The sequence below is a fragment of the Pholcus phalangioides genome, unplaced genomic scaffold (genome assembly GCF_987345545.1).
Source record: "Pholcus phalangioides strain wild (caught in Gottingen) unplaced genomic scaffold, Ppha-v1.0 ptg000015l_1, whole genome shotgun sequence".
Taxonomy (NCBI): Eukaryota; Metazoa; Arthropoda; class Arachnida; order Araneae; family Pholcidae; genus Pholcus; species Pholcus phalangioides.
In genome coordinates this window covers 109,217,715-109,243,522 of record NW_028301608.1, presented here as the reverse complement: position 1 = coordinate 109,243,522, position 25,808 = coordinate 109,217,715, and the positions used below count along the sequence as shown (strand labels likewise).

Here is a 25,808-nt window from a genome sequence, read left to right as displayed (position 1 = left end):
CTCAAATTTGAAGTAAGCGTAAGACTTGGTTAGACGTCAGGATGGCCGAGCGGTCTAAGGCGCGAGACTCAAGAACATATCTTCGCCTTAAGAAGGTGCGAGCGTTCTGGTCCACAATTGTAGGCGTGGGTTCGAATCCCACTTCTGACACGTTGTTTTAATATGAAATTTGGATCGTGTTTTATGTAAAATAAGCAATATCTCTCAAATTTGAAGTAAGCGTAAGACTTGGTTAAACGCCAGTATGGCCGAGCGGTCTAAGGCGCCAGACTCAAGAATATATCTTCGCCTTAAGAAGGTGCGAGTGTTCTGGTCTATAATTGTAGGCGTTGGTTCGAATCCGACTTCTGACACGTTGTTTCTGATATGAAATTTTGATCGTGTTTTATGTAAAATAAGCAATATCTCTCAAATTTGAAGTAATCGTAAGACTTGGTTAAACATCAGGATGGCCGAGCAGTCTAAGGCGCCAGACTCAAGAATATATCTTCGCCTTAAGAAGGTGCGAGTGTTCTGGTCTACAATTGTAGGCGTGGGTTCGAATCCCACTTCTGACATGTTGTTTTTAATATGAAATTTGGACAGTGTTTTATGTAAAATAAGCAATATCTCTCAAATTTGAAGTAAGCGTAAGACTTGGTTAGACGTCAGGATGGCCGAGCGGTCTAAGGCGCCAGACTCAAGAATATATCTTCGCCTTAAGAAGGTGCGAGTGTTCTGGTCTACAATTGTAGGCGTGGGTTCGAATCCCACTTCTGACACGTTGTTTTTAATATGAAATTTGGATCGTGTTTTATGTAAAATAAGCAATATCTCTCAAATTTGAAGTAAGCGTAAGACTTGGTTAAACGTAAGGATGGCCGAGCGGTCTAAGGCGCCAGACTCAAGAATCTATCTTCGCCTTAAGAAGGTGCGAGTGTTCTGGTCTACAATTGTAGGCGTGGGTTCGAATCCCACTTCTGACATGTTGTTTTTAATATGAAATTTGGACAGTGTTTTATGTAAAATAAGCAATATCTCTCAAATTTGAAGTAAGCGTAAGACTTGGTTAAACGTCAGGATGGCCGAGCGGTCTTAGGCGCCAGACTCAAGAATATGTCTTCGCCTTAAGAAGGTGCGAGTGTTCTGGTCTACAATTGTAGGCGTGGGTTCGAATCCCACTTCTGACATGTTGTTTTTAATATGAAATTTGGACAGTGTTTTATGTAAAATAAGCAATATCTCTCAAATTTGAAGTAAGCGTAAGACTTGGTTAGACGTCAGGATGGCCGAGCGGTCTAAGGCGCCAGACTCAAGAACATATCTTCGCCTTAAGAAGGTGCGAGCGTTCTGGTCTACAATTGTAGGCGTGGGTTCGAATCCCACTTCTGCACGTTGTTTTTAATATGAAATTTGGATCGTGTTTTATGTAAAATAAGCAATATCTCTCAAATTTGAAGTAAGCGTAAGACTTGTTTAAACGCCAGGATGGCCGAGCGGTCCAAGGCGCCAGACTCAAGAATATATCTTCGCCTTAAGAAGGTGCGAGTGTTCTGGTCCGCAATTGTAGGCGTGGGTTCGAATCCCACTTCTGACATGTTGTTTTTAATATGAAATTTGGACAGTGTTTTATGTAAAATAAGCAATATCTCTCAAATTTGAAGTAAGCGTAAGACTTGGTTAGACGTCAGGATGGCCGAGCGGTCTAAGGCGCCAGACTCAAGAATATATCTTCGCCTTAAGAAGGTGCGAGTGTTCTGGTCTACAATTGTAGGCGTGGGTTCGAATCCCACTTCTGACACAATGTTTCTAATATGAAATTTTGATCGTGTTTTATGTAAAATAAGCAATATCTCTCAAATTTGAAGTAAGCGTAAGACTTGCTTAAACGTCAGGATGGCCGAACGGTCTAAGGCGCCAGACTCAAGAATATATCTTCGCCTTAAAAAGGTGCGAGTGATCTGGTCTACAATTGTATTCGTGGGTTCGAATCCCACTTCTGACACGTTGTTTTTAATATGAAATTTGGATCGTGTTTTATGTAAAATAAGCAATATATCTCAAATTTGAAGTAAGCGTAAGACTTGGTTAAACGTAAGGATGGCCGAGCGGTCTAAGTCGCCAGACTCAAGAATATATCTTCGCCTTAAGAAGATGCGAGTGTTCTGGTCTGCAATTGTAGGCGTGGGTTCGAATCCCACTTCTGACACGTTGTTTTTAATATGAAATTTGGATCGTGTTTTATGTAAAATAAGCAATATCTCTCAAATTTGAAGTAAGCGTAAGACTTGGTTAAACGTCATGATGGCCGAGCGGTCTAAGGCGCCAGACTCAAGAATATATCTTCGCCTTAACAAGGTGCGAGTGTTCTGGTCTACAATTGTAGGCGAGGTTTCTAATCCCACTTCTGACATGTTGTTTTTAATATGAAATTTGGACAGTTTTATGTAAAATAAGCAATATCTCTCAAATTTGAAGTACGCGTAAGACTTGGTTAGACGTCAGGATGGCCGAGCGGTCTAAGGCGCCAGACTCAAGAACATATCTTCGCCTTAAGAAGGTGCGAGCGTTCTGGTCTACAATTGTAGGCGTGGGTTCGAATCTCCCTTCTGCACGTTGTTTTTAATATGAAATTTGGATCGTGTTTTATGTAAAATAAGCAATATCTCTCAAATTTGAAGTAAGCGTAAGACTTGGTTAGACGTCAGGATGGCCGAGCGGTCTAAGGCGCCAGACTCAAGAATATATCTACGCCTTAAGAAGGTGCGAGTGTTCTGGTCTATAATTGTAGGCGTTGGTTCGAATCCCACTTCTGACACGTTGTTTCTGATATGAAATTTTGATCGTGTTTTATGTAAAATAAGCAATATCTCTCAAATTTGAAGTAATCGTAAGACTTGGTTAAACATCAGGATGGCCGAGCAGTCTAAGGCGCCAGACTCAAGAATATATCTTCGCCTTAAGAAGGTGCGAGTGTTCTGGTCTACAATTGTAGGCGTGGGTTCGAATCCCACTTCTGACATGTTGTTTTTAATATGAAATTTGGACAGTGTTTTATGTAAAATAAGCAATATCTCTCAAATTTGAAGTAAGCGTAAGACTTGGTTAGACGTCAGGATGGCCGAGCGGTCTAAGGCGCCAGTCTCAAGAACATATCTTCGCCTTAAGAAGGTGCGAGCGTTCTGGTCTACAATTTTAGGCGTGGCTTCGAATCCCACTTCTGCACGTTGTTTTTAATATGAAATTTGGATCGTGTTTTATGTAAAATAAGCAATATCTCTCAAATTTGAAGTAAGCGTAAGACTTGGTTAAACGCCAGGATGGCCGAGCGGTCTAAGGCGCCAGACTCAAGAATATATCTTCGCCTTAAGAAGGTGCGAGTGTTCTGGTCCACAATTGTAGGCATGGGTTCGAATCCCACTTCTGACATGTTGTTTTTAATATGAAATTTGGACAGTGTTTTATGTAAAATAAGCAATATCTCTCAAATTTGAAGTAAGCGTAAGACTTGGTTAGACGTCAGGATGGCCGAGCGGTCTAAGGCGCCAGACTCAAGAATATATCTTCGCCTTAAGAAGGTGCGAGTGTTCTGGTCTACAATTGTAGGCGTGGGTTCGAATCCCACTTCTGACACGTTGTTTTTAATATGAAATTTGGATCGTGTTTTATGTAAAATAAGCAATATCTCTCAAATTTGAAGTAAGCGTAAGACTTGGTTAAACGTAAGGATCGCCGAGCGGTCTAAGGCGCCATACTCAAGAATCTATCTTCGCCTTAAGAAGGTGCGAGTGTTCTGGTCTACTATTGTAGGCGTGGGTTCGAATCCCACTTCTGACATGTTGTTTTAATATGAAATTTGGACAGTGTTTTATGTAAAATAAGCAATATCTCTCAAATTTGAAGTCAGCGTAAGACTTCGTTAGACGTCAGGATGGCCGAGCGGTCTATGGCGCCAGACTCAAGAACATATCTTCGCCTTAAGAAGGTGCGAGCGTTCTGGTCTACAATTGTAGGCGTGGGTTCGAATCCCACTTCTGACATGTTGTTTTTAATATGAAATTTGGACAGTGTTTTATGTAAAATAAGCAATATCTCTCAAATTTGAAGTAAGCGTAAGACTTGGTTAAACGTCAGGATGGCCGAGCGGTCTAAGTCGCCAGACTCATGAATATATCTTCGCCTTAAGAAGATGCGAGTGTTCTGGTCTGCAATTGTAGGCGTGGGTTCGAATCCCACTTCTGACACGTTGTTTTTAATATGAAATTTGGATCGTGTTTTATGTAAAATAAGCAATATCTCTCAAATTTGAAGTAAGCGTAAGACTTGGTTAAACGTAAGGATGGCCGAGCGGTCAAAGGCGCCAGACTCAAGAATATATCTTCGCCTTAACAAGGTGCGAGTGTTCTGGTCTACAATTGTAGGCGAGGTTTCTAATCCCACTTCTGACATGTTGATTTTAATATGAAATTTGGATCGTGTTTTATGTAAAATAAGCAATATCTCTCAAATTTGAAGTAAGCGTAAGACTTGGTTAGACGTCAGGATGGCCGAGCGGTCTAAGGCGCCCGACTCAAGAATATATCTTCGCCTTAAGAAGGTGCGAGTGTTCTGGTCTATAATTGTAGGCGTTGGTTCGAATCCCACTTCTGACACGTTGTTTCTGATATGAAATTTTGATCGTGTTTTATGTAAAATAAGCAATATCTCTCAAATTTGAAGTAATCGTAAGACTTGGTTAAACGTCAGGATGGCCGAGCAGTCTAAGGCGCCAGACTCAAGAATATATCTTCGCCTTAAGAAGGTGCGAGTGTTCTGGTCTACAATTGTAGGCGTGGGTTCGAATCCCACTTCTGACATGTTGTTTTTAATATGAAATTTGGACAGTGTTTTATGTAAAATAAGCAATATCTCTCAAATTTGAAGTAAGCGTAAGACTTGATTAAACGTCAGGATGGCCGAGCGGTCTTAGGCGCCAGACTCAAGAATATGTCTTCGCCTTAAGAAGGTGCGAGTGTTCTGGTCTACAATTGTAGGCGTGGGTTCGAATCCCACTTCTGACATGTTGTTTTTAATATGAAATTTGGACAGTGTTTTATGTAAAATAAGCAATATCTCTCAAATTTGAAGTAAGCGTAAGACTTGGTTAGACGTCAGGATGGCCGAGCGGTCTAAGGCGCCAGACTCAAGAACATATCTTCGCCTTAAGAAGGTGCGAGTGATCTGGTCTACAATTGTATTCGTGGGTTCGAATCCCACTTCTGACACGTTGTTTTTAATATGAAATTTGGATCGTGTTTTATGTAAAATAAGCAATATCTCTCAAATTTGAAGTAATCGTAAGACTTGGTTAAACGTCAGGATGGCCGAGCAGTCTAAGGCGCCAGACTCAAGAATATATCTTCGCCTTAAGAAGGTGCGAGTGTTCTGGTCTACAATTGTAGGCGTGGGTTCGAATCCCACTTCTGACATGTTGTTTTTAATATGAAATTTGGACAGTGTTTTATGCAAAAAAAAGCAATATCTCTCAAATTTGAAGTAAGCGTAAGACTTGGTTAGACGTCAGGATGGCCGAGCGGTCTAAGGCGCCAGACTCAAGAATATATCTTCGCCTTAAGAAGGTGCGAGTGATCTGGTCTACAATTGTATTCGTGGGTTCGAATCCCACTTCTGACACGTTGTTTTTAATATGAAATTTGGATCGTGTTTTATGTAAAATAAGCAATATCTCTCAAATTTGAAGTAAGCGTAAGACTTGGTTAAACGTAAGGATGGCCGAGCGGTCTAAGTCGCCAGACTCAAGAATATATCTTCGCCTTAAGAAGATGCGAGTGTTCTGGTCTGCAATTGTAGGCGTGGGTTCGAATCCCACTTCTGACACGTTGTTTTTAATATGAAATTTGGATCGTGTTTTATGTAAAATAAGCAATATCTCTCAAATTTGAAGTAAGCGTAAGACTTGGTTAAACGTCATGATGGCCGAGCGGTCTAAGGCGCCAGACTCAAGAATATATCCTCGCCTTAACAAGGTGCGAGTGTTCTGGTCTACAATTGTAGGCGAGGTTTCTAATCCCACTTCTGACATATTGATTTTAATATGAAATTTGGATCGTGTTTTATGTAAAATAAGCAATATCTCTCAAATTTGAAGTAAGCGTAAGACTTGGTTAAACGTCAGGATGGCCGAGCGGTCTAAGGCGCCAGACTCAAGAATATATCTTCGCCTTAAGAAGGTGCGAGTGATCTGGTCTACAATTGTATTCGTGGGTTCGAATCCCACTTCTGACACGTTGTTTTTAATATGAAATTTGGATCGTGTTTTATGTAAAATAAGCAATATCTCTCAAATTTGAAGTAAGCGTAAGACTTGGTTAAACGTAAGGATGGCCGAGCGGTCTAAGTCGCCAGACTCAAGAATATATCTTCGCCTTAAGAAGATGCGAGTGTTCTGGTCTGCAATTGTAGGCGTGGGTTCGAATCCCACTTCTGACACGTTGTTTTTAATATGAAATTTGGATCGTGTTTTATGTAAAATAAGCAATATCTCGCAAATTTGAAGTAAGCGTAAGACTTGGTTAAACGTCATGATGGCCGAGCGGTCTAAGGCGCCAGACTCAAGAATATATCCTCGCCTTAACAAGGTGCGAGTGTTCTGGTCTACAATTGTAGGCGAGGTTTCTAATCCCACTTCTGACATATTGATTTTAATATGAAATTTGGATCGTGTTTTATGTAAAATAAGCAATATCTCTCAAATTTGAAGTAAGCGTAAGACTCGGTTAAACGTAAGGATGGCCGAGCGGTCTAAGTCGCCAGACTCAAGAATATATCTTCGCCTTAAGAAGATGCGAGTGTTCTGGTCTGCAATTGTAGGCGTGGGTTCGAATCCCACTTCTGACACGTTGTTTTTAATATGAAATTTGGATCGTGTTTTATGTAAAATAAGCAATATCTCTCAAATTTGAAGTAAGCGTAAGACTTGGTTAAACGTCATGATGGCCGAGCGGTCTAAGGCGCCAGACTCAAGAATATATCTTCGCCTTAACAAGGTGCGAGTGTTCTGGTCTACAATTGTAGGCGAGGTTTCTAATCCCACTTCTGACATGTTGATTTTAATATGAAATTTGGATCGTGTTTTATGTAAAATAAGCAATATCTCTCAAATTTGAAGTAAGCGTAAGACTTGGTTAGACGTCAGGATGGCCGAGCGGTCTAAGGCGCGAGACTCAAGAACATATCTTCGCCTTAAGAAGGTGCGAGCGTTCTGGTCCACAATTGTAGGCGTGGGTTCGAATCCCACTTCTGACACGTTGTTTTAATATGAAATTTGGATCGTGTTTTATGTAAAATAAGCAATATCTCTCAAATTTGAAGTAAGCGTAAGACTTGGTTAAACGCCAGTATGGCCGAGCGGTCTAAGGAGCCAGACACAAGAATATATCTTCGCCTTAAGAAGGTGCGAGCGTTCTGGTCTACAATTGTAGGCGTGGGTTCGAATCCCACTTCTGCACGTTGTTTTTAATATGAAATTTGGATCGTTTTATATAAAATAAGCAATATCTCTCAAATTTGAAGTAAGCGTAAGACTTGGTTAGACGTCAGGATGGCCGAGCGGTCTAAGGCGCCAGACTCAAGAATATATCTTCGCCTTAAGAAGGTGCGAGTGTTCTGGTCTATAATTGTAGGCGTTGGTTCGAATCCGACTTCTGACACGTTGTTTCTGATATGAAATTTTGATCGTGTTTTATGTAAAATAAGCAATATCTCTCAAATTTGAAGTAATCGTAAGACTTGGTTAAACATCAGGATGGCCGAGCAGTCTAAGGCGCCAGACTCAAGAATATATCTTCGCCTTAACAAGGTGCGAGTGTTCTGGTCTACAATTGTAGGCGTGGGTTCGAATCCCACTTCTGACATGTTGTTTTTAATATGAAATTTGGACAGTGTTTTATGTAAAATAAGCAATATCTCTCAAATTTGAAGTAAGCGTAAGACTTGGTTAGACGTCAGGATGGCCGAGCGGTCTAAGGCGCCAGACTCAAGAATATATCTTCTCCTTAAGAAGGTGCGAGTGTTCTGGTCTACAATTGTAGGCGTGGGTTCGAATCCCACTTCTGACACGTTGTTTTTAATATGAAATTTGGATCGTGTTTTATGTAAAATAAGCAATATCTCTCAAATTTGAAGTAAGCGTAAGACTTGGTTAAACGTAAGGATGGCCGAGCGGTCTAAGGCGCCAGACTCAAGAATCTATCTTCGCCTTAAGAAGGTGCGAGTGTTCTGGTCTACAATTGTAGGCGTGGGTTCGAATCCCACTTCTGACATGTTGTTTTTAATATGAAATTTGGACAGTGTTTTATGTAAAATAAGCAATATCTCTCAAATTTGAAGTAAGCGTAAGACTTGGTTAGACGTCAGGATGGCCGAGCGGTCTAAGGCGTCAGACTCAAGAATAAATCTTCGCCTTAAGAAGATGCGAGTGTTCTGTTCTGCAATTGTAGGCGTGGGTTGGAATCCCACTTCTGACACGTTGTTTTTAATATGAAATTTGGATCGTGTTTTATGTAAAATAAGCAATATCTCTCAAATTTGAAGTAAGCGTAAGACTTGGTTAAACGTCAGGATGGCCGAGCGGTCTAAGTCGCCAGACTCATGAATATATCTTCGCCTTAAGAAGATGCGAGTGTTCTGGTCTGCAATTGTAGGCGTGGGTTCGAATCCCACTTCTGACACGTTGTTTTTAATATGAAATTTGGATCGTGTTTTATGTAAAATAAGCAATATCTCTCAAATTTGAAGTAAGCGTAAGACTTGGTTAAACGTAAGGATGGCCGAGCGGTCTAAGGCGCCAGACTCAAGAATATATCTTCGCCTTAACAAGGTGCGAGTGTTCTGGTCTACAATTGTAGGCGAGGTTTCTAATCCCACTTCTGACATGTTGATTTTAATATGAAATTTGGATCGTGTTTTATGTAAAATAAGCAATATCTCTCAAATTTGAAGTAAGCGTAAGACTTGGTTAAACGTCAGGATGGCCGAACGGACTAAGGCGCCAGACTCAAGAATATATCTTCGCCTTAAGAAAGCGCGAGTGTTCTGGTCTACAATTGTAGGCGTTGGTTCGAATCCCACTTCTGACATGTTCTTAATATCAAATTTTCATCGTGTTTTATGTAAAATAAGCAATATCTCTCAAATTTGAAGTAAGCGGAAGACTTGGTTAAACGGCAGGATGGCCGAACGGTCTAAGGCGCCAGACTCAAGAATATATCTTCGCCTTAAGAAGATGCGAGTGTTTTGGTCTACAATTGTAGGTGTGGGTTCGAATCGCACTTCTGACATGTTGTCTTTAATATGAAATTTGGATCGTGTTATATGTAAAATAAGCAATATCTCTCAAATTTGAAGTAATTGTAAGACTTGGTTAAACGTTAGGATTCCCCAGCGGTCTAAGGCGCCATACTCAAGAATATTTCTTCGCCTTAAGAAGGTGCGAGTTTTCTGGTCTACAATTGTAGGCGTGGGTTCGAATCCCACTTCTGACATGTTCTTAATATCAAATTTTGATCGTGTTTTATGTAAAATAAGCAATATATCTCAAATTTGAAGTAAGCGTAAGACTTGGTTAAACATCAGGATGGCCGAGCGGTCTAAGGCGCCAGACTCAAGAATATATCTTCGCCTTAAGAAGGTGCGAGTGTTCTGGTCTACAATTGTAGGCGAGGTTTCTAATCCCACTTCTGACATGTTGTATTTAATATGAAATTTATATCGTGTTTTATGTAAAATAAGCAATATCTCTCAAATTTGAAGTAAGCGTAAGACTTGGTTAAACGTCAGGATGGCCGAGTGGTCTAAGGCGCCAGACTCAAGAATATTTCTTCGCCTTAAGAAGGTGCGAGTGTTCTGGTCTACAATTGTAAGCGTGGTTTCGATTCTCACTTCTGACATGTTGTTTTTAATATGAAATTTGGATCGTGTTTTATGTAAAATAAGCAATATCTCTCAAATTTGTAGTAACCGTAAGACGTCGTTAGACGTCAGGATGGCTAAGCGGTCTAAGGCGCCAGACACAAGAATATTTCTTCTCCCTAAGAAGGTGCGAGTGTTCTGGTCTACAATTGTAGGCGTGGGTTCGAATCCCACTTCTGACACGTTGTTTTTAATATGAAATTTGGATCGTGTTTTATGTAAAATAAGCATTATCTCTCAAATTTGTAGTAACCGTAAGACTACTTTTGCCGTCAGGATGGCCGAGCGGTCTAAGGTGCCAGACTGAATATTATTTCTTCGCCTTAAGAAGGTGCGAGTGTTTTGGTCTACAGTTAAAGGCGTGGGTTCGAATCCCCCTTCCGGCACGCGTTTTTTTATTGCAGATTAGTTAGTTTTTATGTAAAATGTGCTATATATATATCTGAATTATGTAGTTACCGTAAGGTCCTGTTTACTGTGTGGATGGTCGAGCGGTCTAAGGCGCCAATCTCAAGGACAATTCCTTCCCTCTAAGACAGTGTGAGTGTTCTGGTGTACAAGTGTGTGTTTGAATCCCACTTTTGACAAATGTTTTTAATTCTATCACAACATACAATTGCATACTTTATTGTTTTATATAAAATGTGCAATATCTCTCAAATTTGTAGGAAAACCGTAAGGTTTAATTTCCATCAGGTTTCCCAAGCCGTCTAAGTCGACAGATTGAAGGAGAATTCACCTCTGAAATGGTGTGATTGTTCGAGTCTATAATTCCATGTGTGGGTCGGAATTCCAATTCTGAGTCGTTTTTAATCTTATCACACAACATACAATTGCTTGTTGGTTTATAAAAGATTGTGTAATATCTCTGAAATTTGTAGGAACGGTAAGGTTCTGCCCAACGCCAGGATGGCTGAGGGATCTAAGGCGCCAGACTCAGTATCAATATCTCGCCTCGAGGAGATGTGTATGTTTTCTTGTTTACGATTGTAGTTGCGGGTTGGAATCCCATTTGTGACCAGTGTTTTTAATCTGATCAAAATTGCAGATTGTCGTTTAAAATTTGCTATATGTCTGAAATGATGTAGGAACTGGTAAGGTACTGTTTATATATCGTCTGCATGGCAAAGCGGTCAAGTGCCTGCTATAAGGATGTGACTTGGCCTCTGAGAATATGTGAGTGTTTTCGTCAAAGCTGTAACCGTGGTTAGAATCCTACTTCTTCCGCTTTTTAACCTTTTCACAACATACAATTGCACATTGCATCTTTTGTACAAAATAATTAATATCGCTTGAATGTGCACGAATCGTAAGACCATGTATAACGTCAGTATGGCCGATCAGTGTAAGGCACCATACTCAAAGGTTTTACTTCGCCTCTGAGAACGTGCGAGTGTTCTGGTCTGCAATTATAAGTGGGTTCAAGTCCTACATCTGACAAGTGTTTTAATGTAATCACAACAAAAATTTATATCTTGTATCATCTGTATAAAATGAGCGAAATCTCTGAGTTGTTTGAATCGCAAGACTGTACTTAACATTAGCCGAGTGGTCTAAGAGAGAGAAGCACCACCGTCATGTATATTCCTTGAAGAATGCGTGTGTGTTTTGATCTGTAATTGTATGTGTGTTGGGTCGAATTCATACCAAAGTGCACTCGCGAAGGGATATTTTTATCGGATATAATTATCATTGTCATTTTTTTCAGACACACCGAATCCCGATGTGATCACATTCAGCGGAGGGGGACTTGTTTTTTAATTTTTGTCGTTTTAAAAAGTACGCAATGTATGAGAAAAAGGTCATTAAACGACACGTACCCTTTTCATACGTTTTTTTTTTCGAAATTCGACTCGTTAGTTTATTGTCTTATTCAACAATGGAAACTAAAATATAAAAACGAAAGAATTAAGAGAAGCTTCGTACACATTGAAAGCTCGTTGATAAACTAACCTGTACATACAGAAAACATACAAAAAGAATCAAACAAAGTTATACATATAATTACATATGTATGAACTTCTCACGATGGAAGAAGCATGCAGCTGAACAGGTCATGCTATTTATATAAAGATATACTTCGATATATTCATTTTTTCCCCTTCCTTTATATAAATGACGTACAAAAATTTATTTTAAACCTGAAACAACAAGACATCGTTTTTTTTTCTCTCTAGTTTGATATTTACAGCTCTTCGCTTATAGATTGTTTCTCAATAATACATAATGATAAATAACAATCGTACTGTGTTTGGTTTTCCAACATTTGTTTTCGAAGATCAGCATTGAAATACACTATAAATGCTTAATGAAATTCAACGAAAAATGACAATCATTTGAGTGTACATCTGATGACATGGCGAAGCATTCGTTAACGATTCTAAACTTCTGCATTTTTTACCGAAAATAATAACTTTTTAAATATAAATAATTATCATGTATTTAAAACAACGTGTTTTTTTCTCTATTATTTCAGCTCATAAAAGTCTTTAAATGTACATTTATTTATTTCGTTTACATGCACATTTATAGGTACACCTATTCAATATTTGAAGAGTTCAAAATTATAACTATTACAGGGGTTTTAGTTGTTAGTTATATTCGTTGATAAAATTTAACATTCAAAAAAACTTTTACATAAATAATTTTAAGCATTTAAAATATTTAGGAAAGGTAGTAAATGAATAAATGTGAAAATGTAATATTTGTTTAACAAAAGTAGTTTTATACATTTAATTTAAAACAAATTTATCTTATTTAAAATTTATAATTAGAAAATAAATAACTAAAATAAATAAATTGATTAATTTAATAATTTAAAGATGGATTTCATTAAATTTTTTTTGTAATTTTAAAAATAATCATGAACATCACATTAGAGTACTTAATGTAAAACTTGTCTAAAAACATTTTTTAAATGATTTTTAAAATTTAAAACTTGTGTGTGACCAAATTTTAAAAAAAAAATCAGATAAAATAAACCAATTGAAATTTTGAAAAATAAATAAAAAAAAATATTAATTCTTCTCAGAGAAATCGATTTAAATTAGAAAAATATAAATTAAGTATGTAAAAATTAAATACAATTTTAAATTTTATTTTGAATATATATAGAAAATTTACGAATAAAAATACAAAAAAAAAAAAAACAAACACGATGATTTACTTAAAAAAAATTATTCTTAAATAACTGATTGGAGAAAAATACATTGATTTACATTTCTAAAAAAAATAAAAGTATTTTAGAACAAAATGGACTGAAAACCGAGTTTAAAAATCTAAATAGAAAAATAATCTAAGCACTTTAAAATAAAATTTGGAAAAATTAAATTTAAATTTCAAAATAATAATTTAAAAATTAATAAAAAAACGTATCCTATTCAAAGCAAATCATCAAAATTTTAATACTTTAATCTGAAATTGACTTAAATTAAAAAAAAAGAAACAATTGAAGAAAAATTGTTTGAAAATAATGATTTAAAGTCGACAGAAAAAAATTATATCAAGTTCTTGCAAAAATAATCGAAACATACAAAACGTAAAATTCAAAATTCTGAAAAATTCTTGAATTAAATAAGAGAAATCAATTTTCATTTACGGATGGGAATGTATACAGTAATAGTAATCATGAAGTAATCATACATGAAATAATCATACATCAATACATGAAATAATCATACATCAATACATGAAATAATCATACATCAATACATAAAATAATCATACATCAATACATAAAATAATCATACATCAATACATAAAATAATCATACATCAATACATAAAATGATCATACATCAATACATGAAATAATCATACATGTAAAAATATTAGTGATCAAGTAATTGAAGGTATTATTTAGTAGAACAGTCTCGCCCATATTCATCAAATATTATTGTCAGAATTTCCATACAATAAAAATTTCCGTCCGACGACTTTTATTACATATTTAGCAATAATCATCAAATTTTCATATGTTGGTTATATCTATCAAGATCAAAACTCGACGATTGTTAAATACATATTAGCAAAAGTAATTTTCTACATGTAATTCATTAAAAAAACCATACCCGCGCGCGAAACAAAACCGTACGCATAAGTTATATTCAATAGCTGAGCTCGTGTATTGATTGTTTTATTCATACGCTTAAATATATAATATATATAATATCAAATTCGCTTTTTCTAACTGTATCTAGACTGAGCTGTTCGTCGTCATAATCATCATCGAAAAACATCATTATATCATTATTATTTGTGTCTTCACAACATCGGTATTAACAGCGCTAAATTCTGAAATATAACAGGAATTCTTTTCGGTATTAAATATTACAAGCTTCTTATTAAACTATTCTAAATATTTCTGCCGGGAAACGAGAAAACGAAAAACCACAAAAGATTCAGAAAAGCGCGTAAAAATCAAAATAAAACACACACATACAATACATGAAAGAAAAGGAATTCGCAAATTTTTGGTAAATTTTTTTTTTTATAATTGAAAAACCGTACATTCATATATCATTTTTTTTTTTGCATTAATAAAAAACATCATTATTCGTAAATCACTGATACATCCAAGAATAGCAACATTTTCTCACATAAATTGATCACATAATCTCTACATATTTATATTATTAATTTTTTTTTTAGCTCTTATTAGTGTAAAAATAATTGCAAAAAAGTCGTGGAAAAATTCAATACATAGCTACTATTGATAATAGTATTTATTATAATACATTAAAGCTAAATGTTTCATATTAAGTCTTATTTTTCCTCTTCCTTTTTTCCCCCCCGGAGAAATAATTATTTACAAACATCAAAAAACACCACACAATTTTTTCTTCTTTTACAGAATAAACTATAAAAAAATCTGCAATTTTATTTCAAGTAAATATCGCTTTTTTTTGGAAGATTGTAGCTGACAATAATTGTTTTTTTTCCCTTTTTGTTCGCAAGAGATATTCCAAGTATTTTCATTTAAAAATACAATCTCAACATGGCATACGATGCAGCAAATAGAATTTGAGATAGTGTTGTAGTTACATATGTATTTTTAATATGTTTGATATATATATACTATGATATTCAATTTATATGTATATAAATATTTATTATGGCTGGTCCTTGAAAAAAAAAATACTAATTTTATTTTATGTTTTACTATACACGATATGATTTTTATCACATGATTTTTTGGAGTTATATTTGAATTTTAGAAGAGTATTTATACACGTTAGTAATTTTCTAGTACCTGTCATTCATACATAAAATTAATTTGATTACGTGAAGTAATTTATAATAACCAGTATTAATGTATTTTTTGTTTATTTGAAATAGTACGTAATAAGCAATTTTTTTAATTTCGTATCAGTATTTATAGATTCAATTTTTTTTTGGGTATGCGAACTTGTTTGATTGATTTCATGGATACCGTAAGGGTAATTAATTGATTTTAATACGAATTATTTTGAGTATAAAGGTATTTATAATCAGCATTAAGGCATTTTTGTTTATTTTGAACAATAATATTGTTCCAATTCCGATTACATATTATATAATATGAAATTTCAATTTTGTATTAGGCTCTATAAAGTGATATATTTAAAATATACGAAGTTGGTAAATATCGTATTGCCTTGATTAATTTAGTATTGATTTAAATGGTTTAGTACGAGTAATTTCCTTGACTTTAATATGAATTATTCGGATTAACTATTTTATTTTTAATATAAATGCATTTATAATCAGTATTGATACATTTTTGCTTGTTTGGAACAATATGTAATCGGAAATTTTAATTTCGTGACAATTTTTAGATACACGAACTTGATTGATTTAAAATTGGTTCATTTGATTTAACGGGGATTAAATTGTTTTAATATTTGTTGCGTTAATTTAGAACGAGTAATGAATGATTTTAAATGAATATATTTTTTAAATATTTGAACTAGAAAATATCAAATCAAATCGAATCAATTTTATTCATTTCATATTGGAAAAAAATTAAAATATATTCTGGGGAAACAAATGGAACTATTAAATGTAACAATGTTCTGAATTACCTATTTCAACTTAAAATGAAGAAATTGAAAGTCTATATGAATTTGCATATTAATTATTAATTCATCAAAACTTAAATTATGTAACGATATAACTGGTTTTTTACTCATTTTCACTCATAAAATAACATCATCAAATGAATTAGGAATTTGTTTTTTATTTATCCGATCGTAAATGATATCGTTGAGTATACAATTACGAATTTTTAAATTAATATTTTGTCCAATCACCATCTAACAATACATCTTCATCCACTGACTACACTAAACAACAGTTCTCGACGGCGTTAGTCCTCAGCGTTGCACAAGCTGAAGTAATATAACAATGCATATATTAATAAGTGCTATTTATTCATCAAGTTAACTTTTAGTAGTAGACAAGTTTGATAAAAATATAGAAATTGTAGTCTATACTTGTTTTTTTTCCCCAGTATTTAAACATTTTCAACTAGTGATAGACAAGAGGAATGTGCGAGTTTTTCTTCTTTATGCTAGGTTAGAATGATATGGCATTACTGAATAGATGTTTAATGCACAATTTCCATACTTTCATAAAACATATTCATGAACATTCAGAATTCTGGTATAATACATGTTAATTTCAACAATATAAATTTTCAGGAAATTAATCCCAAATTAACGATCATTTAGAAACTTTTTTAATTGTGTGTTCACCAATGTAGTATATAAACAGCATTTATATAAACCAGATTTAAAACTACTTGATTCGACTAGAAAATTCGAATATTTCTCATTGATCCAATTTCGATAACTTTAGGCTTTATTGGCGTACAAAAATTGGTATTTCATTTAAAATTACTTCAATATACCGACATATTTTCTAAAATATTTTATCAAATCGATACAACATATAACAACATCAGCCGCTAGCTTTCCTTCTTGGATTTCAAATTAGTGGCGTCATGAGTATATATTTTTGTATCAATCCGATATTATAAACAAACCTATTTTGTACTTTGATTTAAAAACAAGAAGCTTTATAATTCGTAATTTAAGGCTTTCAACCATTTCTAACACCCTTCTAAAAACATCATATTTGCTGCATCGTACGTTTGTATCCAATATTATTATTATTTTTTGGCTCAAAATCAAGGGACATGCTTATATATAATTATAAAAAACTTACGTTGCTTTTATACACAACACACATAGAGTTTTCGGACACATTTCTTCTTCTCATTTTTTAGCCTAGACGATAAACTTCTTTTTACTTTGATATATACACGTACACACATAACTTTAACAAGCCTACATATCACAGGGATTTTATTTTATTTTTTCATAAATACATTATATATTATATTCTAGGATATAGTTTTATTCTATTTATTTTTCCCTCTCACCAAATTAACAACCAAAAAAACAGAAAAATGACAATTGAATCGCAATGGAAACCATCTCGAGTAACATTGATTAAAGTATGTATTACTAGGAATCGTCCATTTTTTTTTTTGCGTTTTTCTTAATTTTTCCTCCATAAACGATAATGGGAATCGATAGCACGATAGAGATTGTATAACCAGTTCGGTAAAACAATATATTTTTCCGAAGAAATCTTTTGCACCTGGTCGTAGTTTATTGGTAGTAGTTGATATTGTTTGGATTCTGTTATAACAATAAACAATATATTTTTCGTAGTAATAACGATCTGCAAAGCACCAGGATAAGATTGCAGGTACCCTAAAGGACCGAAAATATACTAATATACAAGCTAATTATCTCTGTTTATATCACAGATATTGCCCCAGCCAGTTTTAGCTGAAGGATTTGACCCGTGAGACTGAATATATAATGGTCAGGCTTGATGATCCTCACTCAACTATAGCGTTTATGGTATTATTATTATGGATATTACGCTGTTTTCTACAAGGATTTATGTCGGGTCTTGTCATTTGTCGACATCTTTATTCGATCATAATATACATATTTTTTAATTGAGTGTATAAATTGAAAAATGAATCAGACAAAAAAGAACGCATTTTGGTTATTTTATGACCTGTATAAAATACTATTAGCATGGGTCGCATGCGGTCATTTTTTCCCACCGCTACACACAATGGCTAATTTGACCGGTACCTACAGTTTAGAGCAAGGGTTCTTAACCATTTTTAACAGCGACCCAAAATCAACAACACGATCAATTTCCGACGAGTCGGTGTATTTTTTTTTTAAATTTAAAATTGCTTATTGAATATACCTGATCAACAAAATGTTTGTTTTGTAAATTAGTGAAATCAGTCGATTTTGTATCTTAATTCGTGGGCACAGAGGAACTGAGCCCTGGGTCTCGAATCGAACAACTGCTCAAAATTACTGAAAGCTTTCACTAATTCTGAAGTTAATTTTTTTTCATGAATTCTAAATTCAAATTTTTAATTAGTTCTTAAGTTATTTCTCTTCAATCATTTCTTTCAATAATTTTTAACCCTTTTTAATTTTTTTTCAATCATTTCTTTCGTTAATTTTCAATCCACACTTTCATTAATTTTCAATTCTTCCTTTCATTAATTTTCAATTCTTCCTTTCATTAATTTTCAATCCTTCTTTCTAATTTGAACCACAGAAACGCTGTATGTCTCAAGGGGCGAGACAGCTTACTATAATTACAATCCTTCCTTTCATTAATTTGTAATCATTTCTTTATTAATTTTCAATCACATCTTTCATTAATTCGAGAACTATTTTTTATTAATTCTGGAATTATATAATTCTAAACATTTTATTTCAAGTTCACTTCAATTCTGAGTTTTCATTAATTCTTTTTTTATCATTCCCATATTTCTCTATAGTTAATTTTCAGCATTCTGTAATGACATATGTTGTAGTTTTTTTTTTTCAATTTGTCCACACCCCCCCCCGCCCCCCAAACTATGCAAAACCATGGCCCAAGAGTGTCTTAAAAAAGTCTGGGTCCTACTTCAGGCCACCGAAAACGTTAGAAGCCCCTGAAATGAGTGAGATCTGGCGCAAGAAATACATTTATATTACCGGAATTCAAGTCAATTAGTACGACCCATCTCAGGAGTTCCCCTGCGGCCTTAGTTTGAGCCGCGACCCATAGGTTAAGAACCCCTGGTTTAGAGCTTCACGTTTGACCACATGATATCAACTGTAAACACAATGAAAACTTCGACCGTCATTATTTTAAACTTTGAAAATGTATAATTCCGTTGACCAGAAATCGAATGGACAATGCAATTTCGATGCAATCATTTACTTTAATTCAGGAAGGACTTATTCTTAGAACATAAGTGTCACCAAATCCCTGGTACAAAACTAAACACAATTACTTTTACTTGCGACCTTGCGTAAGTGTTAAAACCTATTGGAAAGTTTATGATTTTTTCAATTAGTTCATTTTATTGCATTGCATGTTGAGATAAATACAAATTCGAACACAAAGGCCACAACAGACAAAATGTCCAACGAGGTGACTGAAAAAAGATGCTCATAAAAAATATGGTTGCCGAATATATATATCTAAACTATACCAAAAATACAGCAACCCAATAAGAGCAATAAAAAAAACCTATAATTATGATAAAATATAAATATGCATAGTGCCCATGAAAAATTATGGCTGTCTCATCTGAGTATGGATAGCTTCTAATTTTATCCCAATATGTTTACCGTATTTCTTTTTAAATGTAACGATTGTGTGAGAATTCACGACCCCTGGAGGTAAACTATTCCATTTATTCACAACCCTATTAGGAAAACGGTCTCTGCAACACCACAACCTGGAACTGTCCCTTACCAATCGAATACTGGTGTCCCCTTGTAGAAGCAATTCATTGACGATGTATTAATAACTCATGGTCCATTTTTTATCCATCCTGCTGAAAATTTTAAACTGCTCGATCATATCCCCCGACACTTACGCTCTTCCGATGTAAACATATTAAAAAAACGAGTATCCCCGCCCCTGAGCAAGTCAATGTCCCTCTGCACAGGTATGGTCTGCAAAACCTTACAACGTACTCTAAATCAGGACAAACTAAGCCTCAGAAAAGCGGAAAAATAACTCTAGAAGAACGCGAAGAGACCCTTTTTATGAATGCGACCAAGTATTCTCTTCGATTTTTTCACAACTTTTTAGGATTCTTTACAAGATTCTCATTGACGAGTGGCTTAGGTTTTCTGAACATCGTTCGGAAAACCTAAGCTGCTCGTCAATGAGAATCCCCAAATCGGTGATCCTAGTTGCATCCGGAATAACAATGCCATTCAACTCGTAAGTGAAACGTGGGTTGTTCGAATAATAATGAGCGACCATTCACTTGACATGATCCATTCATTTGCCCACGCTGCAATCCCGTTTAAGTTGGTCTGGAGCAACTCCCTATCGCTTTGATTCCCGACTATCCCCCATTAGTTTCATGTCATCTGCTAACAATCCCATAGATACCCTAATCGAGTTTATCGATAAAAAGTGAAAAAAAGTATAGGGCCAAGGACACTTCCTTGAGACACTCCACTTGTGACACCTATCCAATCAGAGAATTCTCCATTCACCATAACACGTTGTGACCTATCTCTTAACCACGATTCTATCCCACCAAGTTGCCCCCGATCCCAATCTCGTGTAAACGCTTCAAGAGTTTACCATGTTGGACCTAATCGAATGCCTTCTGGGAATCAAGATAAATAGACTGTAATAGACTATTGTAGACAAGTCAAAATAGACTTGGTATGACAATCGCATGAACTCGATCTCGAAAGACAAAATATCTACATAATCCAAGAATGAATGGTAAATTAGGGCTATATCGTTTCTTTGATGTTGCACTTGCTGCCTTGGCGCAGTGGGCGTAGTCTTGGATGTGCCATGTGACGTGTTACGGCCCTTCTACATTTTTTTTTTATAGCATAAGACATCAGCATACCATTGAGAGAGATTTCTCGTTTATGGTGTTGTTTTAGTGTCCAGGTATGCGCACGTAGTACTTTTCTAACATGTTTGTTACTTATTAAGATAAGAAATGGATTAAATCCGAGCAAAGTCGGTGAGTTATAATGCCTTTTGATATTAGGATTCAAAATGACTATAATTAACCTCAATTTTTTTTTCATATTTGCATCACACAGGGCGACGGAAGTGTTAAGAAGTTGTGGATGTTCGTCTTGATCTTTACATAGGGAATTTAGATTTCTGAATCCAATTTAGTATTTGGTGCTCAGATCCATACTATAAATTAACATGCTCGAAACACCACAGTACGCCCGGCTCCGGTGTCACTGGCTTCCCTGTTTTTATGTTTCAGTTGTATCGAAGTCAACACTCATTAAAGCTGCACCTAATTGAAATGAAAACACACAGATAATTTAAATTCTCAAAGTTCAAAAGAATTCAAATTATCTGCCTAGAGTTGGCTTTCAATCGACCCAATATAAATGGACTGACGTTGGTCACTTAACTGAAATAGATCCGAGAAAAACATTCTTAGTGGAAGTCACTTCATAAGCAAATGCGAAATTTCTTATTTTGAATGTTTAAATGGTTGAACGAAGCAAGCGAAAACAAATTTACTAATAATAATGGAAATAATCGAATAGGTAATTTTGGAAATTCAGTAAAATGGGCAGCACACACACACAATATAATGTGTGATATTTGTAGAATATTTAATTCGAAATTTTTCGGAATTGATACTTTATGTACGTACTTGTAAAGGGTAAAAAAAGGAAGGTGAAACAAAAGTAATGAAAATATCTCAAGTTTTTGGTTCCCCCCCTCCCGCAAATTCGCATCATGCATTCGATTTCTGTTCAAAAATCATCAATTTCATTTTCAAAATGTCGGGAGACGAAAGAAACGAATGTTTACAATCTTGGAAAATTTAAAATTAGGCCCGAATTGAACATGCGCGATTGCTATGCGCAGTACTTATACTGTATGTACATAGACAGCGGAGGTCACTCTCTATAACGTCCTCATATTTTTTTTTTTTTGTATAACTCGTATTCAAGATGCAATGAATCAAGTTTATATTACTATGATATGCAAAATTCCACACGTTTAGGTTGATTCTAATACACCTATGATTTTAAAAAAAATAAAAATTATTATGAAAGTTTTCCGAATACGCGATTGTTCTAGATTCGACATTCGATCGCATCAAGAAGTTTCCAGTTCTTATATATAGTATACATAATCGGGAAGATGCCTTGACAATAGCTCGGAATTGTTGGAAAACTCATAAATTTTTGAATCCAGCTTTTTCAACACAAACAAAAAGCAATCTATCATGTTTGATGATCTCATGCGTCATGAACATTATTTATATTGGGAGGGGGGAAAATATTCTCTGTTTTTAAGCAACTATTAGCCCGTTCAAGAAATGTACAATCAACAAGCGATTTTTTAACACCTTCTCTCGTGTTTTTTAAAAAAGTTCACATGCGCACAATCAGTTAAAAAATATATGCACAAGTGCATTAACGTACTGAAATGTTTCATAGTATCAGTTTCTCGGCCTCAGTTGGCACAGCTGTAAAAGGTAGTATGCGACACAAAAATCCTCCTTTCGGTATGAAGTTGTATAACTGCCAAACTGAATAGAAATTCGCGGTTCTGCGCGTGATATCGATGTCCTCGTACTTATAAAATGTGTTTTTTTTTCGGTAAATAAGCATTTATCAAAAATAATATCCCTTTTAAAATTTACTATATTCTAGGACCATTGTCCTCGGATCAGAAGGTTGCATTTATCTTATTCTGAAACACTGAGCCAGCGAGGTCCATCCGAGCCTTCATTGAAACCTTGATTCAGCGTCAAAATATGCGCAGCTGTGCCCACTAGCTCTACGTGAATGTTGAGATTTGGTCATGAGCATCAAGCTCAATATATAACTTTGGACAATTTAGACCAATAGCATGGAGGTATTTAAATGAAAACGTGCTGCAGTAATTTTTTTTTTTTTCGTTTCAGTCAGCTGAAGACTTTCACTGAGTTTGGTCACTTCCCCTCCTAAAAAAACCTGTTTATTAAGCACGACGCATTTCTCGAGCCAATATGCAAACCTGCAATGGGAATCTTCATAAAACACAACAGACACCTATTGTCTGAATCAACATCAAGGCAATTAACTCCTGCAATTGAAATCTACGTCTAATTTTTTATGGAAATCTTTCTTCAGCCACCTCGTTGGACATTTTACCTGTTGTGGTCTTTGTGTTTGTAACTGTATCAAGGGAAAAAACGCTATCGGAATCATGCACGACGCACAGCAATTGTCAGAATCTTCATTAAAGACGACAAACTCTTGCAATTGAAATTTGCATCAAGGAGAGTGAAAAGCTAGAGGTCGGAATCTTAATATGCACGACGCATACCTGCTGTCAGAATCTTCATCAAGAACAATGAACTCAGGCAATTGGATTCTGCATCAACAACAAAGATAAAATGCTATCGGAATCGTCAGCAAGGCAACGAATTTCTGCAATTGAAAACGCTACCGGAATCATGCACGACGCACCAGCTGTCCGAGACTTAATCAAAGAAAACGAACTCCTGCAATTACAATTTGCATCAAGGAGAGCGAAAAGCCAGATGTCTGTGAATCTCCGTCATGCATGACGCCCACCAGTTTTCCGAATCTTCATCATGAATCGTGCACACCAGCTGTCAAAATCTTCATCAAGCACAATGAATACGTGCTGTCGTAGTCTACATCAGCACAACGAACCCCTGCAATTTTGATCTGCATCGAAGACGACAAAAAACCGCTGTCTGAATCTTAATCATGCCGATGTACACCTGCTGTCAGAATCTTCATCAAGACACTATCCACACCTCGCTGAAATCAAATAGGACACGTTCAGAATACCAAGTTAAACTCTGGTTTTATGAGATAGTGGCTACAGTTGCGCATATTTTATTATGCTGGGGACCATGGGAATAATTCTAGTACACACCCCTGTCCCACCCATAAGGGTCTTCAGGTAACTTTCGTAAATCAGACGCTGCAGTCCTGCCCAGTAAGATACTTGGCAGGGCGAAACGGAAATTAATCCCGAGACGAGTGCCAATGAGGACTGATTCGAGGGGTGGTGCCAATCCTCTTAATGTCCGTAGTGGGGTTTATGCTAAAGATACAAATCGATAGCCTTCTGCCACCAGGGCTCCGCATTGCGAAACGGTAATGCCGAGCTGAAGTCTTACCCAACAGTAGAATAAAACTTACCTGTGTCTCAGGACCATGGGGATAAGTAAAAGCTAGAACTACATACAAAGAAGATCACTAAAGATGAATCCGTCTTCGATGGAGGCCAAATGTTCAATAAAACAATATTTGCACGATCTATTTCATTGATTTTTAGCAAATATTATCAAAATACATTTTGATGATCACTAGAAATAGATTTATATTAATCGGTTTCGCGTCTTGAAATTAAAATGATATCATCCAGGTTGGGATGAAAAAATTGCTAATTCTGTAATGGTCTAAAAAATAGTAATGACGTGGTGTAAATAATTATATGTGATAATGATGATTATGATATGCTTACGACTGAAATTCAAACCGAAATAAATAAGATCAGTGATGAATTTCATGACGTGATATAATTATGTCAATTTCGTAAGAGTGAAAAACGAACTGAATGCAACCTGAAACGTTTACGTCATCAGCGACGTCGACACCGATCCAAGGTATGGTGTTCAAAATGTGCAGTTGTGGACATTCCTTGACGTTTAATTTTTGGTATATCATACCAGGCCTAAATTCTATGCCTTATTCATGTTGCCCTGCAAAACAACCATTTTCCTTAATTTTATAAGAATTACTTATATATAAAATAACGATCTATTAGTATTTTTTCATTCCGAACGCAATACATTTTAGAGCTGTGCCAATTGATACGCTCCGTTTTGTACAAATATGTTTCCTCCCTCCATACATGAACTGTTTCCGCCATTTGTATATGTAAATAGGTGTTTGTTTTTTTATGGAATGAGGCATCTACTTGATCAGTCCCTTTTAGCTTTTGAACCGAGTAGAGTTAGGAATGATACGCGAGTGGTTCGTCGTGGTTCGCTGGTGGCCCGCCTCGAGCCGTTCCCTAGTTGTCAAATATTCGGATCCGATGAACTCTGTAGTCCTTTGGGATTCAGGCCGCCTGATCCGTCATAATCTTCGCCGGCTCCTTCGCCTCTGAATCCCGGAGGCATCAGTCTGGAGCGATCCGCTGCCGATCCAAAATCCAGGTTGAACTGTGGATTTCATGGGAAAAAAAAAACGAATAGGAATTAGAGTAATGGGATAACAATATCATCAGCATAAATATTAACTAGAATTTACTTCCCACCATAAGCAATGAACGGCCAATTTCGACTTTCTATGAAATTAGGCTTAAGCTAAGATATAACGAAAATGAGGACACGTGGAAGGAAACTAATTTGCGCCACGACAGAGATGACTAACGTCCCTAAGAATTCACTATATCCAACAAAATAGTCCCGCTTCTGATGGGGCATTCCGAAATACAATCTCGTTATTGTAGAACAAAAAATTCTTCAAAAATATCGTTTTTGTCGGATTTGTTCGAAAAAACGATAAAATAATTTACGTATAAATGAGAGAGAAATATATTTTTATATGGCAAATTTTCAGCGTGTTCTATTCATGCTTTTTTGCGAAATGAGCAGTAACTGATATAGGCCAGCGTCCTCAACGTATGTCCCTGGTACCGACTTAACGTATGGGGCTCACCCAGGTACTGCCCGTGGCCTCGGATGCTGAAGGGTCCTCGTGAAAATGAGATCTGCTTAAAATTTTC

At 35.7% G+C, this 25,808-nt stretch overlaps 1 protein-coding gene and 28 non-coding genes across 29 annotated transcripts in view; 28 read left to right on the top strand and 1 right to left on the bottom strand.

The window, feature by feature from the left end:
- The first annotated feature begins 35 nt into the window (after positions 1 to 35).
- TRNAL-CAA (transfer RNA leucine (anticodon CAA)) lies at positions 36 to 150 on the top strand. Its single transcript has 2 exons — positions 36 to 73; positions 105 to 150. It is a non-coding gene; the product is annotated as a tRNA-Leu (tRNA).
- Positions 151 to 238: 88 nt separating this feature from the next.
- On the top strand, positions 239 to 353 carry TRNAL-CAA (transfer RNA leucine (anticodon CAA)). The gene is made up of 2 exons: positions 239 to 276; positions 308 to 353. It is a non-coding gene; the product is annotated as a tRNA-Leu (tRNA).
- An 89-nt stretch (positions 354 to 442) lies between these two features.
- Positions 443 to 557, top strand: TRNAL-CAA (transfer RNA leucine (anticodon CAA)). Its single transcript has 2 exons — positions 443 to 480; positions 512 to 557. It is a non-coding gene; the product is annotated as a tRNA-Leu (tRNA).
- Positions 558 to 646: 89 nt separating this feature from the next.
- TRNAL-CAA (transfer RNA leucine (anticodon CAA)) lies at positions 647 to 761 on the top strand. The gene is made up of 2 exons: positions 647 to 684; positions 716 to 761. It is a non-coding gene; the product is annotated as a tRNA-Leu (tRNA).
- Positions 762 to 850: 89 nt separating this feature from the next.
- On the top strand, positions 851 to 965 carry TRNAL-CAA (transfer RNA leucine (anticodon CAA)). Its single transcript has 2 exons — positions 851 to 888; positions 920 to 965. It is a non-coding gene; the product is annotated as a tRNA-Leu (tRNA).
- Positions 966 to 1,054: 89 nt separating this feature from the next.
- Positions 1,055 to 1,169, top strand: TRNAL-CAA (transfer RNA leucine (anticodon CAA)). Its single transcript has 2 exons — positions 1,055 to 1,092; positions 1,124 to 1,169. It is a non-coding gene; the product is annotated as a tRNA-Leu (tRNA).
- An 89-nt stretch (positions 1,170 to 1,258) lies between these two features.
- On the top strand, positions 1,259 to 1,374 carry TRNAL-CAA (transfer RNA leucine (anticodon CAA)). Its single transcript has 2 exons — positions 1,259 to 1,296; positions 1,328 to 1,374. It is a non-coding gene; the product is annotated as a tRNA-Leu (tRNA).
- An 87-nt stretch (positions 1,375 to 1,461) lies between these two features.
- On the top strand, positions 1,462 to 1,576 carry TRNAL-CAA (transfer RNA leucine (anticodon CAA)). Its single transcript has 2 exons — positions 1,462 to 1,499; positions 1,531 to 1,576. It is a non-coding gene; the product is annotated as a tRNA-Leu (tRNA).
- An 89-nt stretch (positions 1,577 to 1,665) lies between these two features.
- Positions 1,666 to 1,780, top strand: TRNAL-CAA (transfer RNA leucine (anticodon CAA)). Its single transcript has 2 exons — positions 1,666 to 1,703; positions 1,735 to 1,780. It is a non-coding gene; the product is annotated as a tRNA-Leu (tRNA).
- Positions 1,781 to 1,869: 89 nt separating this feature from the next.
- On the top strand, positions 1,870 to 1,984 carry TRNAL-CAA (transfer RNA leucine (anticodon CAA)). Its single transcript has 2 exons — positions 1,870 to 1,907; positions 1,939 to 1,984. It is a non-coding gene; the product is annotated as a tRNA-Leu (tRNA).
- A 698-nt stretch (positions 1,985 to 2,682) lies between these two features.
- On the top strand, positions 2,683 to 2,797 carry TRNAL-CAA (transfer RNA leucine (anticodon CAA)). The gene is made up of 2 exons: positions 2,683 to 2,720; positions 2,752 to 2,797. It is a non-coding gene; the product is annotated as a tRNA-Leu (tRNA).
- An 89-nt stretch (positions 2,798 to 2,886) lies between these two features.
- TRNAL-CAA (transfer RNA leucine (anticodon CAA)) lies at positions 2,887 to 3,001 on the top strand. The gene is made up of 2 exons: positions 2,887 to 2,924; positions 2,956 to 3,001. It is a non-coding gene; the product is annotated as a tRNA-Leu (tRNA).
- Positions 3,002 to 3,293: 292 nt separating this feature from the next.
- Positions 3,294 to 3,408, top strand: TRNAL-CAA (transfer RNA leucine (anticodon CAA)). The gene is made up of 2 exons: positions 3,294 to 3,331; positions 3,363 to 3,408. It is a non-coding gene; the product is annotated as a tRNA-Leu (tRNA).
- Positions 3,409 to 3,497: 89 nt separating this feature from the next.
- TRNAL-CAA (transfer RNA leucine (anticodon CAA)) lies at positions 3,498 to 3,612 on the top strand. The gene is made up of 2 exons: positions 3,498 to 3,535; positions 3,567 to 3,612. It is a non-coding gene; the product is annotated as a tRNA-Leu (tRNA).
- A 292-nt stretch (positions 3,613 to 3,904) lies between these two features.
- On the top strand, positions 3,905 to 4,019 carry TRNAL-CAA (transfer RNA leucine (anticodon CAA)). The gene is made up of 2 exons: positions 3,905 to 3,942; positions 3,974 to 4,019. It is a non-coding gene; the product is annotated as a tRNA-Leu (tRNA).
- Positions 4,020 to 4,720: 701 nt separating this feature from the next.
- TRNAL-CAA (transfer RNA leucine (anticodon CAA)) lies at positions 4,721 to 4,835 on the top strand. The gene is made up of 2 exons: positions 4,721 to 4,758; positions 4,790 to 4,835. It is a non-coding gene; the product is annotated as a tRNA-Leu (tRNA).
- Positions 4,836 to 4,924: 89 nt separating this feature from the next.
- On the top strand, positions 4,925 to 5,039 carry TRNAL-CAA (transfer RNA leucine (anticodon CAA)). Its single transcript has 2 exons — positions 4,925 to 4,962; positions 4,994 to 5,039. It is a non-coding gene; the product is annotated as a tRNA-Leu (tRNA).
- Positions 5,040 to 5,128: 89 nt separating this feature from the next.
- On the top strand, positions 5,129 to 5,243 carry TRNAL-CAA (transfer RNA leucine (anticodon CAA)). The gene is made up of 2 exons: positions 5,129 to 5,166; positions 5,198 to 5,243. It is a non-coding gene; the product is annotated as a tRNA-Leu (tRNA).
- Positions 5,244 to 5,332: 89 nt separating this feature from the next.
- Positions 5,333 to 5,447, top strand: TRNAL-CAA (transfer RNA leucine (anticodon CAA)). Its single transcript has 2 exons — positions 5,333 to 5,370; positions 5,402 to 5,447. It is a non-coding gene; the product is annotated as a tRNA-Leu (tRNA).
- Positions 5,448 to 5,537: 90 nt separating this feature from the next.
- On the top strand, positions 5,538 to 5,652 carry TRNAL-CAA (transfer RNA leucine (anticodon CAA)). Its single transcript has 2 exons — positions 5,538 to 5,575; positions 5,607 to 5,652. It is a non-coding gene; the product is annotated as a tRNA-Leu (tRNA).
- A 497-nt stretch (positions 5,653 to 6,149) lies between these two features.
- On the top strand, positions 6,150 to 6,264 carry TRNAL-CAA (transfer RNA leucine (anticodon CAA)). The gene is made up of 2 exons: positions 6,150 to 6,187; positions 6,219 to 6,264. It is a non-coding gene; the product is annotated as a tRNA-Leu (tRNA).
- A 905-nt stretch (positions 6,265 to 7,169) lies between these two features.
- On the top strand, positions 7,170 to 7,284 carry TRNAL-CAA (transfer RNA leucine (anticodon CAA)). Its single transcript has 2 exons — positions 7,170 to 7,207; positions 7,239 to 7,284. It is a non-coding gene; the product is annotated as a tRNA-Leu (tRNA).
- Positions 7,285 to 7,573: 289 nt separating this feature from the next.
- Positions 7,574 to 7,688, top strand: TRNAL-CAA (transfer RNA leucine (anticodon CAA)). Its single transcript has 2 exons — positions 7,574 to 7,611; positions 7,643 to 7,688. It is a non-coding gene; the product is annotated as a tRNA-Leu (tRNA).
- An 89-nt stretch (positions 7,689 to 7,777) lies between these two features.
- Positions 7,778 to 7,892, top strand: TRNAL-CAA (transfer RNA leucine (anticodon CAA)). Its single transcript has 2 exons — positions 7,778 to 7,815; positions 7,847 to 7,892. It is a non-coding gene; the product is annotated as a tRNA-Leu (tRNA).
- An 89-nt stretch (positions 7,893 to 7,981) lies between these two features.
- On the top strand, positions 7,982 to 8,096 carry TRNAL-CAA (transfer RNA leucine (anticodon CAA)). Its single transcript has 2 exons — positions 7,982 to 8,019; positions 8,051 to 8,096. It is a non-coding gene; the product is annotated as a tRNA-Leu (tRNA).
- An 89-nt stretch (positions 8,097 to 8,185) lies between these two features.
- On the top strand, positions 8,186 to 8,300 carry TRNAL-CAA (transfer RNA leucine (anticodon CAA)). The gene is made up of 2 exons: positions 8,186 to 8,223; positions 8,255 to 8,300. It is a non-coding gene; the product is annotated as a tRNA-Leu (tRNA).
- A 701-nt stretch (positions 8,301 to 9,001) lies between these two features.
- On the top strand, positions 9,002 to 9,116 carry TRNAL-CAA (transfer RNA leucine (anticodon CAA)). Its single transcript has 2 exons — positions 9,002 to 9,039; positions 9,071 to 9,116. It is a non-coding gene; the product is annotated as a tRNA-Leu (tRNA).
- An 899-nt stretch (positions 9,117 to 10,015) lies between these two features.
- Positions 10,016 to 10,130, top strand: TRNAL-CAA (transfer RNA leucine (anticodon CAA)). The gene is made up of 2 exons: positions 10,016 to 10,053; positions 10,085 to 10,130. It is a non-coding gene; the product is annotated as a tRNA-Leu (tRNA).
- Positions 10,131 to 15,970: 5,840 nt separating this feature from the next.
- The window catches only part of alpha-Catr (alpha-catenin related), a 278,683-nt gene continuing 268,845 nt past the window's right edge, over positions 15,971 to 25,808 (bottom strand). The window contains exon 18 of the mRNA XM_089245109.1: positions 15,971 to 25,242. Coding sequence (XP_089101235.1) covers positions 25,099 to 25,242 — 144 coding nt within the window. The 3' untranslated portion in view covers positions 15,971 to 25,098. The remainder of the gene's footprint in view (positions 25,243 to 25,808) is intronic.